The sequence below is a fragment of the Anser brachyrhynchus genome (genome assembly GCF_964034855.1).
Source record: "Anser brachyrhynchus genome assembly, chromosome: 21".
Taxonomy (NCBI): domain Eukaryota; kingdom Metazoa; phylum Chordata; class Aves; order Anseriformes; family Anatidae; genus Anser; species Anser brachyrhynchus.
Window position 1 is genome coordinate 2,008,064 of NC_137714.1, and position 15,877 is coordinate 2,023,940.

At 53.2% G+C, this 15,877-nt stretch overlaps 1 protein-coding gene across 1 annotated transcript in view; it reads left to right on the plus strand.

Moving 5' to 3' along the window:
• The window catches only part of IGSF21 (immunoglobin superfamily member 21), a 38,550-nt gene that overhangs the window by 16,960 nt on the left and 5,713 nt on the right, over positions 1–15,877 (plus strand). Inside the window, exons 2-3 of the mRNA XM_080564018.1 lie at positions 6,113–6,225; positions 13,805–13,926. Coding sequence (XP_080420144.1) covers positions 6,113–6,225; positions 13,805–13,926 — 235 coding nt within the window. The remainder of the gene's footprint in view (positions 1–6,112; positions 6,226–13,804; positions 13,927–15,877) is intronic.

Genomic DNA, 15,877 nt, shown 5'->3' on the forward strand with positions numbered 1-15,877 from the left:
ACCTGGAAATTTAAGTAAAACTCGTGCACAGCAGCCAGATCATCCCTTTAGGAACATGAACGGGCTCCCCCCCAGCCTCCTTTTTCCTTAGCAAAAGGACCGTCTCCTTTGGATGCATGACGCTGCCTCCATCTGTCACATCCAATTTCGCTCGCTGATGTTAAACCTGTGTTAAAATACTTTTTCCTCCATTTCAGTGAAAAAAAAATTCAGTGCAGCAGCTTGCCAGGAGGAAAAGCTCAAGATTCAGTAAAATTTGGCTACTCTGTACTGGGACAGATGCAGGTCCTTCACCAATTCTTGCCCCTCGCAGCCCTCCTGGGTTGGCAGGGAGAGGCAGCATCACATTATAATTGTAAATTGCCTGGGAAGATCATAAATAAGGCATCACTGGAGCTGGAGCCGAGGAGAGAGGGAGAAAGTATTTTGCTGTGCTCACAGGAATGGGAGCAACTGCTGGCGTTTAATCTTTAATGAACAAGATGTTGCGAAGTGCTGCAAGTAAAAGCACGTTTGCTTAATGCTCCTCAGCCCTGGCCCTGGCACCGTGTGACATCCACGTCCCGGGGCTTTGCGCGTGGCCATGGAGCCTTCGGCCTCACCTCGTGCACCAGCGTGCTCCCCTTGTGCTGGCTGTCATCTTCCTCTCCTCGAGAATGGGGAGCAGGATTGCCCCCTGGTTGTTTGGGGGGATTGCAAGCCTTTAGCATCCTCGGTGGCTCTTTTGCAAGGGGCAAGGCACCTCCTCCGGCAGCCACTGCTTTAAATCCTATAAAACCCTTTGCAAAGCGGGGCTGTGCACCTGGCGGATTTCCTTGCGCTCGCTGCTGGGTGCCAGCGTGCTGCTGAAGAAACCCGGGAGGGCAAAATTGCAGAGAATAACAAAAAAGGCCGAGGAGAGAAAGAGCAGGGGCCGGGCTGGCATCACTTTAAAAGCCAGTGAGAGGAAAGGTGAGGACCAGAGACAAAAGGCTGGAGGAAACGAGAAAGGCCAAACCTCAAATCAAAGCAGGGAGATGCCAGAGTCAAAGGAAAAGAAAGGAACAGCAGGAAGCAGAGGGAGCAAAAGGAGGAAAAATGACGCAAAGCAGCCCTGCATGGGCTGGGGGTGGGGTGGGGGGGGCAGGTCACTTTTTTCCCCTCCCTCCCTGCATTTGCACCCCAAAATATCCTCCCAGCCCCGGTTTGGAGGTGCGAGTGGCAGAAGCTGGTGGCGGGCTCGGTGTGAATTATGCATGAGCCCCGCTAATCACGCACTGATTAAAACGGGGATGTGTTAATAATACCTCGGCCTGGTGCCTCCGCGCAGGAGGACGTGTTGGCACCCGGGGGGTGAGGGGGACATGGCGGGGACAGGCGAAGGGACAAAACCCATTGCTGGTTTGGCGTTCGCTTTTGGGGGACACGCCACCAGGTGAGAAAAGGGCAAACGGGCAGGGAATGGGAGCACCGAGCGGGGGTCGTACATTCATGATTGCTTGAGACGTAGCTTGAAACCAACCGGTGAGGATGTGGAGGGCTGGGAGCGCTGCGGGACGTGCTGAAATCCCCACCACCCCAAGACTTCGGAGCACATCGGCGCTGGCGGCCGCCCACACCCTGCGTTGGCACGGCCGGGGTGAAACCTGCCTCCTCCCTTGCAGCCATTCTGTAATTGAAAGCGCTGAGCATGTTACAATGTGCTGCTTTTATTAATGTGTCACTCCTGATTTAAAAGGACATTTCACTTATCTCTCCCTTCCCCCTCCCTTTTTTTTTTTTCTAACTGGATGTCGCAAGAATTCCCACTGCTCGCTATCAAAAACACTAAAAATACTTTTTTTTTTTTTTTTTTTCCCCCAGGGATGCGATCTAATCAGAGGGCTGCATTTCCATAGGTCAGAATCTAATCAGAGGGTGGCATGGCACATCTTTGGCTCTGAAATATGTCTTATTTTAAAAGAGCGAAGGGAAAGGAGAGGAGCTTGGGGATCGGGAGCTGCTTGCAGGTGGTGGCAGATGCGAATAGCGCGGCGGCTGCTGGAGGTGTGGGGCCGGGCTCCTGTCCACGCACAAAGGTGATGCTCAGCCCTGCTGACAACGGTTTCACATTCAGTGGTGCCTGACGCTGCTCTTCTCCCATGCCAACAAAAAAATCCCAAATAGGGACCGATGCGGGGCTTTCTGCACTGTTGCCACATGGGGTGGGTTCAGCCCGCACTGCTGGGGAGGGAAGGGAGAGGCGCTGGTGGGGTTTTGCATTGAAGCCTGGCAGCGTTAAGGGTATGGATAGCATGCAATCCTTCCTTTTTCGGGAACAAAAAGGGAAATTTTGGACCAGAAAGGAAGTGTAGACCAATGGCTTTAGGCCATTTGTCTTTTTTATCCTGTTCTCCTCCTCCCCCTGCTCTTCCAGCTGAAGAACAAACTTCCCAAACATGAAGAGCATCTTGCACAGCTCAAATTTAGTCTGAAATCCTGTGGTGTTAGGCTGCGGGAACCCCTCTGAACCAAGGCGGCTGCTGCCTCGGGACCCTCCTGTGCCCCCAGTACTGCGGCTCCCCCAGCGGAGACCTGGAAGAGGAAGGGCTGATTTTCTTTACTTAGGGTTGCACTTGAGCAGGAGCTGGGGGGAAATCCCGCTGCTGGAGCTGGGTTGGCGCCTGCTGTCATTGCAGCCTGATGAGAGCATCTCCTGCCCTAATGGCTTTTTGGTGAGCGAAAATGCAGAGCAGAATCCATCCAGCTAATAGTTGGCCTGAGCATGGGAAAACAAGCGAAGAGACGGGCTTTAGACTGCAAAAAGCCTTTTTCCAGCATTGCTGTGCTCTGATGAAGTGTTGGCTGTGTCATCTTAGAAAGCTCAATTATCACCTGGGGAGAAGGTTCTTGCTAGGGCATTGCTGGGGAGCACCGTCCCCGAGATCCTGCAAGTGCCCGCTGTGAAGCACGTGGCTTTTTTCTGCATTTTTTTACCCCCACTTTTGGAAATGCCACGATCCTCAAGTCAAAAATGTGTTTGGGGGGGTGCGGACAGTGCCACTCTGCAGTCCCCCACTCTTGGAAAGCGAGGGGAAGGGGAGATGAGCACCAGGATTCATAAGCATCGCCGCCAATGACAAGTACATTTTTAAGAAACCCAATTAGCAGCAAACTGCGATATGCCAGGATGGCAAAAACCCATCTCGGTATCTTTTTTTCCTGCCAGCAAAAGGTACGGGGAGAGGGGTGGTGAGCAAGCCGAAATCAAAGCTGGCATCAGCATCACAGCTCCGGTGTCTTGCCAAGAAGGGGCCGGGACATTACCTAGGAGACTTCTGTGGGGACACGCATCAAATGCATCAAACCAGCAGGTTTTGGATGGGTCCATCTGTACTTCTGCTTTTTTTATATATTTATTTTTTTATTTTTTTCAGTGCCTGGCTTTATTTTCCCTGCTCTCCCCCTCTACACATGTACTTAGCATCTGGGGGGCTGACTCCTCTAGGGACTGAACATCTGCTTCTCCTTGCTCGCCTCCCTCACACTTGTGCTCTTCCCTTCCTTCTTTTCACCGTCTTCCTTCTGGTGGGCTTTCGCTCTGAACTGGGCATCTGCTGCTTTTTAAGCATGCGGGGTCCCGGCCCCCACAACACCCGTGCAAGAAATCAGGAGGCTGCAAAGAAACCAGAGCTTTGGCGTTGCAAAGTGCAGAAGAATCCCACAGCGATGCTCAGTTATTTTTGAGGTGCCGATATCCTCCCAGCAGTGCCAAGCCTGAATTACCTGTTCTGGTGCTTGCACGTTGGGCGCTTTTTTGGATGCTGTTGGTCCAGCCCTGAAGGAGCAACCCTGTGGTGGCTGCTTTTGGATTTGGGGTTTGGAAATAGGTTTTGAGCAAGGGTAGAGGTGGGAGGTGGGTGGCTGTAGCCTGGCTGACATCTCAAAGCGGGGCTTCTGCAGCACATGGAGGGTGACGACAAAAAAATAGGAACCAATTCAGACTTTTGGAGCCGTTCGGAAGGTGCAGGCTGGGGAGCAGACCCCAGTGCGGGGGTTTGGGTGGGGATGCTCTGACTTTGCACCACCATGCACAGGAGCAGGGCTGCAGGCGATGCAAAGCAGCAGCTTTTGGCTCTGCCGCTCTGCAATGAATTTTCTCCCCTGTGCCTCAGTTTACCCCCTGAAAAAACAGGCAGAGCAAGGCCACAGGGATCGCCTTCAAACACCAGAGCCAAGCCGGGACTCCTGCATTTTTATGACACGCAGGCACTGGGCAAAATGCAGCCTTAACTCCGTTTTTGTCACCTGTCACTTACGCCACTGCCGCCAGCTTGATTTGCTCACCCAGTTGATCCACACGGGGAGCAGAAGGGAGCCACAATCGAACCCGGAGGCTCCCCGCATTTGTTGACACACAGGCAGAGCTTTTCCAGGCACGGAGTGTAGCCGAGGTGTGGATCCGTCCCTGATTTCATTTTGGAGCTGCATGGGGAGGATGCGCCCTGCTTTGCCCCGATCCCCCCGCTGCTTTCGTGCCTGTTGCTCTTTTTGCAAATATCAAAAGTGAAGCGTGGAAGGCGGAGATGCACCCGTGGAGACCTTGCGTGACCCTTCCACATCCCTCCTCCTCTTCCTTCTCCTCCTCCTCTCCCGTCTCTGCCATCCACAACTGTCTCTTGCAATGGATGTGGTGCATGTAATTCAGCAGGAGCGTGTGCTGTGCTGGCAGCCACGGCAGCAGAAAGGAATTAATCCCTGCTTTTGCCTGCTAAAATAAACCCTGGGCAGGCGAAGAGCCGGTCTGGATCATCGGGAGAGCTGGTTCTGAATGACTGCGGCTTTCTGCGGTGGTTTGGGTTGTGGCCAGCAAGGGCTTTTGATGGTGGGAGGCAGCTCGCCACCCGCGTAGCCCAAATCAACCATAGATGGCCAAGAGCATCTGATGGGGTGTTTCTCCTCCCTGATTCATGCAAAGTTACAGAAGCAGGCCTTGCTCTGCGCTATTTCAGGGCTGGAAGCAGCCCCTGATGCAGCCGTCATCTCCTGTGCACCCACTGCGCGTGCTCAAAGCAATCTCCACCCCAGCAGAAAGCCCCCATTTCTCCCAAATTTCCACGCAACCAGCTGGTTGCAGCAGCACGCCGGGCTCCAGCACTGCTTTTGCGCGTCAGGGGGCTGGAAAAGCAATGCAAAGAGGGCTTTGGGGTTTTTTTTTTGGGTTGTGCCGGGCCACATCACAGGCGGGTGTGTGTGCAGTGCAAAACCGCCGGTAACTTGTTTTACAAAGGGCACAAGCCTCAGGGTGCTGGCCGGTGATGTGAGGTGATAAAATCACCGGTCCCTGTTTCAGACATCCTCTGCCAAGGAGTTTCAGTTCCTGCACCACTCATGGTGATTTCCAAACCTGCTCCTTGTTTTCCCACCTGATACGAGCAGCTGTTCAAAAAAATAAAATTAAATAAAAGGATTTTTGCAGTGGATTAGAGGCAGTTTTGGGATGCCCTGGTTGGAGACGATGTCAAATGATGCTAAATAACGGCTCGGATCCACAGGGCTGTCAATCTGGCATTTTCCAGCGGCTGGAGGAAGTACAGGAAAATAAAAATAAAATGTAGTCGCCTGGCCTCCTGACCCCAGCTGCTCCACACTCCCGCAATAGGTTTGCAGCAAATGGAGGGGAAGAAGCAAGATGGGGAAAGGGAATGGGGGGGAACCTGGCAGATGGAGCCGTCTGTGCCAGCAAGCCTTTCTCAGGGCTTGCACGGGGTCAGAGCTTTGTGCACGGGTCGGTGCCAGCCTCCAGGTCCAGGCTGGCTTCAGGTACATGTGAGCAGGTTGGGCAGTCGCGCGGAGCTGGGGAGAAAAGTGGCAAAAGGGTTGTCCCTTGCGTTTTGGTGCCGTAAGCTGGTAAATAAGGTCAGGAAGGGTTTTTCCCAGCTGGTACCTGTTTTGGTGCACTGGGAGCAGCCGAAATGCCTCGCTGCAAGGGGCAAGACGCCACGCAGGCAGGCTCACACACGAGGATGGAAGCAACGTCTGGAGCAGAGCTGTTCCTGCCCCAATACCACCTGAGCAAAGCATTTTAACCCTTCGCTGCATCCTTCCCCAGCAGCTCACGTCCTTTTTTTCCTCCCTTCTTTCTCTCTTCCAGCCTACCTGACGGTCAGCATTGAGCCGCTGCCGCCCGTGGTGGTGGGAGACGCCGTGACGCTGAAATGCAACTTCAAGACGGACGGGAAGATGCGGGAGATCGTCTGGTACCGGGTAAGCGGCGCCTGTCCCCTGCCCTTGGGGACAGGGACACGAAGCCAGCCGGCTGCTTCCCTCCTGCGTGACATAAGGTCAAGGCTGGATGACGGAGAGAAACCCAGCCGTCTCTCTCGATGATGGGAATATCGATTCTGCTGCCGCCCCGCTGTCCTTGCACAAAAGCCAACGAGGCGGGCGGCCGGGCTCTGAAAAGCCAGGAGGAGAGGTGGAAAATGGCTTTGCAATCATCCCGAGGCTTTTTGGTGTGTTTCCTGGGGGGGGGGGGGCTCGGTGCTTGCTGGCTCAGTTCGGTGCGTGGGGTTGCTGCAGAGGGGCCGTGGCCGGGTTTCAGAGCTGGGGCTCGGATCAGCCCCACTGAGCAAAAAGGATTTTCGTGCTGAGGGGGAAATTCTGCACAATCAGGGGTGGTTTTCACACGGGGTGGGAAATGGTGCAAAATTGAGGGCGGTTGGTGCTCAGGGAATAGTACTGGGCTTTTCCGTGCTGAGCCTCCCCATAAAGCTTTTCCCTTTCCTATCTCTGCCTGCTGTCCCTAAAACACCTGCCCAGGGAGGATGCTAGTCTGTGGGTCTGTAGCATCAGCTTTTATATGGGGAGGGGGAATTTGGAGACTGTAGTTTCCCCCTGCATCAGCGTTACCCCATCTGCACCAAGCCTGCAGAAGCCTCCGATACAAGGCTCTGGGGCAATGTTTTTGGCTTCCTCCAAGGGAATTTCAGGATACCAACCAACAGCAAGGAAAAAAAAAATAATGAAGTGGGTTGAGCGGAGAAAAGCTAGAAGTTTTGCAGGAGATGAAGACTCAGCTCTTTGGTTTGCTCACAGAGGAGGCAAAGAAGCCGCTAATGGGGCTGGTGGTGCCGGATGAAAGGGCCGTCCTTCGCTCTAGGATGTTTTTTCTTGTTCCTACCGTGTTGTTTCTGCTCCCCGAATGACGAGTTTCTGTGCCTTAAAGCTCTTCTTCACAGCCAGCGAGGTTTATAAATAGGGAATGTTGCTCGCTCTACTGATGTATATTCAGTTGCCAGTGTGCGGTGTGCGCGTTTCCATTGAGTCCCGGCTGCTGTTTGCTATAAATACATGTGTTTAGGTGTGTAGGGTGTATAATTGGAAAAATATTGAATTACAAAGCAAAAACTGTCCCAACCCCCAAAATGCAACTTGCTGTGGGGTTTCATCTCTTCCTCATTTTGGGGAGGAAGAGGTTTTTTTTGCATAGTGCCATCTCCACCAGGTTTTTGCTTCCCTTTTCCACTCGGTAATATTGGATTAACCCACTTTCTCGCGAGCTGGGGCTGGATTTGCCTAATCCCCCTGCGCGGAGGCATGCGTGAGCCCTCACCGAGGGGATGACGTGCTGAAGCAGCCGAGCAAACTGTGCTTGGGGAAGCCACGGAGAGAGTGGGAGGGAAAAAAATAACCCAGCTTTTATTTTTATCTCTGCAAATCCCCCTTTCTTCCAGGTTTTTTGCCTTCCTTGCCTGTTTTCCCGCATTTCCCAGGGTGCTTGCTGCATTCAGAAAGTTGTGTTTTGTGTGTTTTGTTTTTTTTTTTACAGGAACATCTTCGAATTTACCAAATTTCTGTTTCCTGTACTAAAGGGCATGACACCAGGGCACATCACTGTCGGTTTTGGGGACACTCTGGGCATCGTGGCTGCCTGCTGCACCACCACTGCTTTGGCTTTGCAGCAGCAGCTCACCCCCCTCCTGATTTTGATGCTTTTTCCCCTTTCTCCCCTGTTTTGTCTCACAGACTTTTGCAGCTGCCCTAATCCCCATCGCCGCCTCCCTGTGCAGGAAGGCGACGGATGGTCGTGGGCAAGCTGGCGTGGAGGTGCTGGGGCTGCAGAGTTATATTCACACCATTTGTAAATCATCCCGACAGTGCTTTTGTGCGTGGCACCGCAGCAGTCATGCAGGGCAGCGCCGAGACTCGTGGGGGCTCTGGTTTGCTTCGTTTTATTTTATAGGAAGCAGAGAGAGATCGTTGACTTTAAGATGCAAAGCTTCTCCGGCGGTGTAGGTGGCATGCACGGGGGGTGAGGCAAAAGGGGGGAGTGCAGTGGCAAACTCAATGGCAGCACTTTGGTGTAGAGCACTGGGGTGTGTGCATGGCCCTTGGGGGGGGGGCATGCATAAGGGGTTTTGTCCCTCACCACAAGCTGCTACTCTGGGTTGATTGAAATGCAGAAGGCTGGAGGAGACCATATGGATTGTGGCACCTGGGACGAGCAAAGGACACAGCGTGCAGGGGAAGGAGCATGGACCCAGGCAGCCTCTCCATGGAAAAACAGGAACATGTGCTGTCTGCAGAGGTGTTAATTAATATCCAAACTACCCCCCCTGCGTCCTCCACTGCAAATTTATCTCCAGAGGATGTGATTTGCCTGAGGACATGTGCAAACATGGGTTTGAACTCCTGGCTGCAGTCTTGCACGTTAGGCGAGTGCCCAAAACCTTCACAGGAGACGAGGGTGGTGGCATCCTTGCAAACAAGCTTGTAATGAGTGCGGGAAGACACAGAGCTGTCAAGCTGTTAGCTGGCTCCAATCGCGGCTGTCTCGGGGGTCGCTCTCGAGACCTGATTAGTATGGTCACTGCCACGCTGCAGCAAGTGATGGGGAGGGAGAAAATTACTTTTTGCAGCAGTGCAGAGCTCTTAAAAAAATACACACAAAAAGGAGAGGGAGGGAAGTCCTCCGGGTCTGCGCTGGCTCTGCATGGGCAGCTGTCGGCGCTGGGAAGCTGGTGAGCCTGTGCACACAGCTGGGGGCTTGGAGGAGGAGGTGGAAATTGCAGAAAGGGGTTGGGCAGGTTTTTGGTGATCCTGGCTGGGGACCCAATGTTTTTCCTGGGGACAAGCAGCATCCAGCACCAGGGGTAGCGGGGAGCCCTCAGGTCCAGTGCCAGTGGCTCTCCCCCCCTGTCATTAGTTTGGTGCTCAGGCTAATTAGCAAGGAGAATAACGGAGAGCCAGGGACCGGCATTGTAGTGCCCCTGTGCAGGCTTTGATCTCCGTAGCACCCACGGCGCACAGTTGTAGCACCCATCGTGCGTGGGCATTGTTCCTCATGGCACACGTCACGGACAGGCATTGCTCGCCGTAGCACCCATGGTGCACAGATACTGCTCTCCTGTTGCACCCGTGGTGTATGGGCATTGCTGCCCGTAGCACCTGTGGTGCCCAGACATTAATCCCCATAGCATCCATGGTGCCCGTGCATTGCTCTATATTGCACACAAGGTGCGTGAGCACTGCTCTCCTGCAGCACCCGTGGTGCACAAGCATTGCTCCCCGCAGCACCCATGCACAGACACTTATTTCCATAGCACCCACTAGCCGGTGAGGGGCTGTGCGCTGTGACCCCATATCCCCCATCCCACCCACGGGCCATTCTCCCCACCCTTAAGGACACACTTCTTGCTTGTATGCTCCCTGCTCGGGAGCGCAGGGATTGCAAAGCATTTTCCTCCACTGAGGGGCTCGTTGGGCCGGACCCTGCACCACAGACGCGGTGCAGCTGCAACTGGCAAACCCCGGGTGCGAGGCAGGTGGTGGCCGATGCCTTCCAGATGTTGGCGGCGCCGCCTGATCGATGGTGACAACACGTGGTCCCCGCGGGGGCTTCCACTGCCACTGCCCATTAGGAGCAATGACACGTTGCAGCCCTGCGCCGGCGTCTCCCGGTGGCAGCGTTAAAGTCACAAAAGGCTCCAGGGGAGGGTGACGGCAGGGCGAGGGATGCTGTGGGGAAAGCCTGCAACAAAAAGACTGCAAATCTGGGGGTGCTGTGCCCAAAGGAGCCGGGCTGGAGGCACAAACCATCCGCCAGCACCTCTTGCTCCTGCAAAGCATCTCCAACCTCTCGCGGGCCGAAATGAAGCACCGTCTCCATATTTTCCAGCCGAACTGAATTTCTGGCAGGTCGCGTCTCCGATTTATAAACCCGCTCCCATTTCAGGACGAGCCACTGGTTTTACAGCTGCAGAGAAATGCTCTGAAATACAAACACGGCACTGATGTAGAGATCTTGGGGCAGTAACTGAGAGCGGGCTGACTCGTGCCATTCATCTCCATGCCGGCTGGGTCGTCTCCGCTGCCCGGAGATGATAATTTAAATGTCAGCATGGGTAACTATTTTAATTCCTCAAGCTCAGGCAGAGAGAGAAGGTCGCACGCAGCAGCGCGGTGTATTGAGAGCCACGTCTGGGCTCTCTGTTATCACTCTGGCTTCGGGGAGCACCCCCATGCCTCCCAGAATTGCACGCACTCCTTCCACGGCAGGGGCCATGCACATCCAAGTGCGCACATGGTTGAGCGATGGTGGAGAGGCTACCAGCATCCGTGCTCCCTTTTGGGTGCGCGGGGTGGGGGGTGGCAGTGGAGATTAGTCACGGTGCTCATTGTGGGATCAAACCGTCCGGGTTTGGGCAAAAAAACCTCAATTGCTCGGTTTCTTTGCCCCCGGTGGTGCTCTGAGCAAAAAGCAAGGTGGAACTGAGGGGTGAGAGCTTGCCATGCTGGGGTGGTGCCCTGGGTGCAAACAGCACCTCCTATCCTTTTGCAACCCACCTTGTCCTCCAGAAGAGCTGCCTCCGTCCCCTTGGTCCCCCATCCATCACTCTGGGATGCTTATCTAGCACCCCGACGAGCGGCTCCAGCAATATTAATGGTGCAAGTGTGTTTTGGGGGCAGCAAACAGCTGGGTCACTGGAGAGGTGAGAGCAAAAGGGGGAGAAGCAGGAGGGGCTGTATCCGCACCAGCGGGAAGGAGCAGGAGGTTAATGTCTCCCTGCACAGTGGCAATCGCTGGGTTTTTGTCAGGAATAAGATTTTTGCTGGGGTTTATAAATAATGCAGCAGGCAGCCTGCAGCATCAGGCTGAGCTCGGCTCCAGTGCCGTAAATGCACCTTTTCCTCTGCCTTCACCCCTTTTCCTTCTGCAGCGATGCTTGCGGGGGGCATTTGGTGTTGGGGCATGCAATATGGGGCAATCGCCAGCCAAAGCCGCCAAGTTACCATCCTTTTTCTCCCCAGTGAGAACCCGGGTTGCTGCCGAACCCCCGGTAGAGTCACCAGCAACTTTCTGTGTAGCTCCTCTCTCAAAAAAAAACCTGACCCTGGGGCGCAGATAAAAGGCTGTAAGTAGGTCTAATCCCTGGAGAGAGACTGTTTTGTGTGCGCCTTTTCAGAGGAGCCTGTTAGCTGCCTGTAATCCCCTGGGACCTGCCGGGCTGCAATGCCTTCCCTCACTGGGCAGCCTCAAGGGACCGGGTGGGGGGGCCAGGGGGGAGAGCCTCCAGCCACGCTTCTCTGGCCCCCTCCTTGGTGCACTCCTCTGGGTGCTTTCATGCAGCACTTTGGCTCCTCTGCCTTTGCCCACATCTGGCCGGCTGTTCTGCTGGGAGGAGGAATCCACGCCTCTTGCAAAGCCTGGGACTGCAAACTTCTCCGCAGCACACAGGTACCACCGCTGCCACAGCGGGTTTTGCAAAGAGATTTTCGCAAAACCAGGAGCTGAAAACAAACCCTGGCACTCAGCGTCCTTCCTAGGACAGCGACTGCACTCAAAAGCAGCACAAAGGGAGAAAAAACGCTATTTAAACACACGGAGTGTGGCATCCTGGCTGGTCCTGTGCCGTGCCACTATTGCATCTTACAGAAATAACCCCAGAAAACCCTCCCAGGTCTTACACCAAGAGCTATGGCACTTCCAGATGCAGCAGCAACAACATGTTTTCTCCTCCTCTGTCTGAACCTCCCCAAACCCAGCCCAGGGCGTATATAAAAGTCAGGGGGAATGGGATCTGTCCTTGAAAACTTCCCCTCATCTCCCAACGGACAGAGATTTACGGCTCTGATAATTCTTCGCGCGGCTCTTTATCCCATGTCCGTGCGAGTGTGTATTTTCTTTGTAATAAAAGCCTCAGTCTCGGCAAATAAATCTAAGGAGACAGTTTTACTGACAGCTTTTTTTCCCTCCTCTGTGCAATAAAAAAAGGGGAAAAGATAAAATCTGGAGTGAAAGTTGAGTTTCTCCAAGCGGGGAGGAAAGTGCTGGGCAGAAGAGCCAAAAAACGTTCCTCTGCTGCTCTGTCACTCACTTCCCTTCTTCTGGGCCCAACACCAGTTTTGTTTCAAAAAGGACAATTTTTATCACCCTCCAATGTACTGATCTGAGCTGTTTCAGCTCCCAAAATACCATCACCAGTCTTCATTGCCTTCTCCTGCTTTTTTCCTCTTTTCTTTTTTCTTTTTCCTCTTTTCTCACAATGGCCGGGGAGGCAGGGGCTGGGGGGTGGGGAGAAATAAGCCAGAAGGCATTGCAGGGCATGTGGAAGAGATGAGTCCTCTCCAGTCCCTAAGAAAAACCTTTTTCCAGTTAGAAATGACAACCTGTAGCGGGTTTACTTGGCAAGGTTTTGGTAGCGGGGGGCCATAGGGGTGGCTTCTGTAAGAAGAATCCAGAAGCTGCCCCATGTTAGGTAAGGGGCCAGCTGCTGGCTAGAGCTAGGCCAGTAAGTGAAGTTGTTTGCGCCTCTGTGAGAGCAGATTTAAGAAAGGGAAAGAAACCTGCTGCACAGCGGCGTCTGGGTCAGGGAGGAGTGAGAAACCTCTCTGCAGCCCCCAAGGTGAGTGCAGCAGGAGGCAGGAGGTGCTCCAGGCTCACAGCAGCAGTTCCCCTGCGGCCTGGGGAGAGGCCCCTGGTGGAGCAGGCTGTCCCCCTGCAGCCCACGGGTCCCACACGGAGCAGATCTCCACGCTGCAGCCCGTGGAGGAGCCCCCGGTGGAGCAGGTGGCTGTGGCCTGGAGGAGGCCGCGGCCTGTGGAGAGCCCCCGCAGGAGCAGGCCCCAGGCCAGAGCTGCAGCCATGGAGAGGAGCCCACGCAGGAGCAGGGGGTCTGGGGGGAGCTGCCACCCGTGGGGGACCCAGGTTGGAGCAGTTTGCTCCTGACGGACGGACCCTGTGGTACAGACCCATATCGGAACAGTTCCTCAAGAATGGTGGCCTGTAAGCAGCCCCCGCAGGCTCATTTTGGGAAGGACGGCATCCCGTGGGAGGGACCCCACGTGGAACAGGGGCAGAGAGGGACCGTGGAGGAGCAGCAGGTGATGAAGTGTTAGGGACTGACCACAGCCCACATTCCCCATTGCCCTGCACTGCTCAGGGCGAGGAGGTGGAAGAGGGTGGATGGGGGGAAGGTGTTTTTGGTTTCTTTCCTTTGTTTCTCACTTCTCTAGCTTGCTAGTAATAGGCAATAAATTTTACTAATCTCCCTACTCTGAGTCTGTTTTGCCCATTACAATAATTGTTGAGCGATCTCCCCATCCTTATCTCAACCCTTGAGCCCCTTCCATCCTATTTTCTCCCCTTTCCCTTTGAGGAGGGGCAGTGAGAGAGCGACTGAGGTGGAGCTCAGCTGCCCAGCTGAGGAAAGCCACCACCACACGACGCCAGGGAACGGCTGGAGCTGGGGGCTGGGGATGCGATATCTGCCCCCGGTGCAGCAATAACCGGGCAGAAACGCAAGGATTTTGCTTTCTCTCACAGTTGGGTTTTTATTTGCAGGTCACCGATGGCGGCACCATCAAGCAGAAGATCTTCACCTTCGATGCCATGTTTTCCACCAATTTCTCGCACATGGAGAATTACAGGAAGAGGGAGGACCTGGTCTACCAGTCCACGGTGCGGTAAGTTGTCCCAGTGCTGGTGCCCTGCTCTAATGTCACCTCCTTCAATGTGCCAGCTGCTTTTTAAAGCCTTTTTTTTTTTTTTTGAAATTTTACCCCAGTTTGGGGTGGTTGAGGGTGTTAAGTCAATACTCGTCCTCTTTGGCCTTCCATGGGGATTTGTTGGCCCTGGTTGCTGTAATCAAGGGATTTTGCTAATGAGAATAATTGCATGCACTGAGAAATCACCTCTATTTTTGCTGTGTTTGCTGCACTGCAATCGCTACAAATAAATTGTCATATTTTAATGCACTGTCACCAAATATCCAGGGTCTGTCCCCACAGTCTGCCTGTCCCTGGGGGAAAAAAACAACATTGGTGGAGAGTTACAGAGGTGGAAATGAGCAGAGAAAAGCAGGTCTGGAAAAAAAATAATATATATATATAGCAGGCAGCATGAAAGCTCGTCTTTGCATTTCTTCCAAGTATGAAATCACTTGCAGGAGTGTCAGCTTTATTACTAATTACACACTTGCTTTATTGCTGGTGTTATAAAAACAAAACTGGAGCTTGAAAAAAGTGTCAGGGGGAGACTTAATTTAAGCCAAAAAGGCTGGGGCGAAGTATTTATTTTCACAATTTTTTGTCTTTGTTTCCTTTTTAAATTAGAATTTGCTAATCGTATTTCAAAGCTCGTTTTTCCCAGCGTCGGGTAATAAAGTCCCTGTGTGTGATGGGGAAAATACAGTTGTTTCCTCGAGGCAACGCGGTGCTTCATGCCTGCAAAAGTCCACGATACGGTTTGGAAAGGGCTTGACATGTTTCATCCCTTGGATGAGCATGCACGCCCAGCTGTGTGCAAGAATTATATTCTTTCTAATTTTGTCAATTTGAATTTTTTTTAATTTTTGTCCTGTTTTGTTTTTTTTTTCTGTTATATTTGGAACTGTGTTTTGTCATAAGTAGGAGTAAGTGCATTAGATGGCTGCACGGGAATAAATGTGAATATAGAGTGGAAAGTAAGCAGGAAAGCAGGGCTGGAGATAAGATGCTCAGAGGAGGCTCAGGAGATACTCAGAGGTTGCTCAGGAGCTGCTCAAAGGATGCTCAGGAGATGCACAGGGGTTGCTTGGAAGGATGCTGAGGAAATGCTCAGAGGATGCTCAGGAGGCTCAGGGGATGATGCTCTGAGGTTGCTCAGGGGGATGCAAACAAGGGGGGAGGTGCAAACAAGTTGCTAAAGATGCAAGGAGGTTGCTCAGGGGATGTCCAGGAGATGCTCAGAGCATGCTCAGGGGATGCTCCACTCCCAAGTTTTGCTTCCCCACGTAGCACGGGCTGTGCTGAGCCGCTCAGTTGGTTGTTGTGCAAATTTCTGACATGACTAATTACTGTTGGAGGACGTTTCAGAGGCTTCGCTAATGGATTACATATTCCCAAATTCGACAACCTTGTTTTCCTGCTGTAAAACCAGCATTTCTGCCCAGCTCTGGATTTAACCACTGCTGTCCTGCAGGGCAGGGAGTTAAACCAGAGCAAAACATCCCCACTCACGGAGCAAGACCCCGACCACATGCATCCCATGAGCTGTCCCACGGGGGTGCGGATGTGCTGAACTCACCTGCTTTTGGGTACGTCGCACCTAGCAGCCTGCAAAACAGCCTGCTGTCTTTTTGGCTCAGAAACCTCCTTTTTTTCTTTTTTTTTTTTCCTCTCTCTCTCCACATATTGTAGAACTAATAGAATTTGTGAGCAGAAAATTTTGCTGCCCTAGGACCGAGCACTTAAAAGCATCGGTAATTGTCGGTGCGGTGCTTGCGAATTGTCCGAATTACCATGCAGCCCAGGATGTTTGCACTAAAAGTATTTGCACTCGGTTGCCTTTTTCAGAGGAAAACAGCAACATGCCTCATGCCCAGGGGGAGAGGAGCTGTTCCTCAGAGGGTATGAAAAGAGCCCATTTTCTGAATCA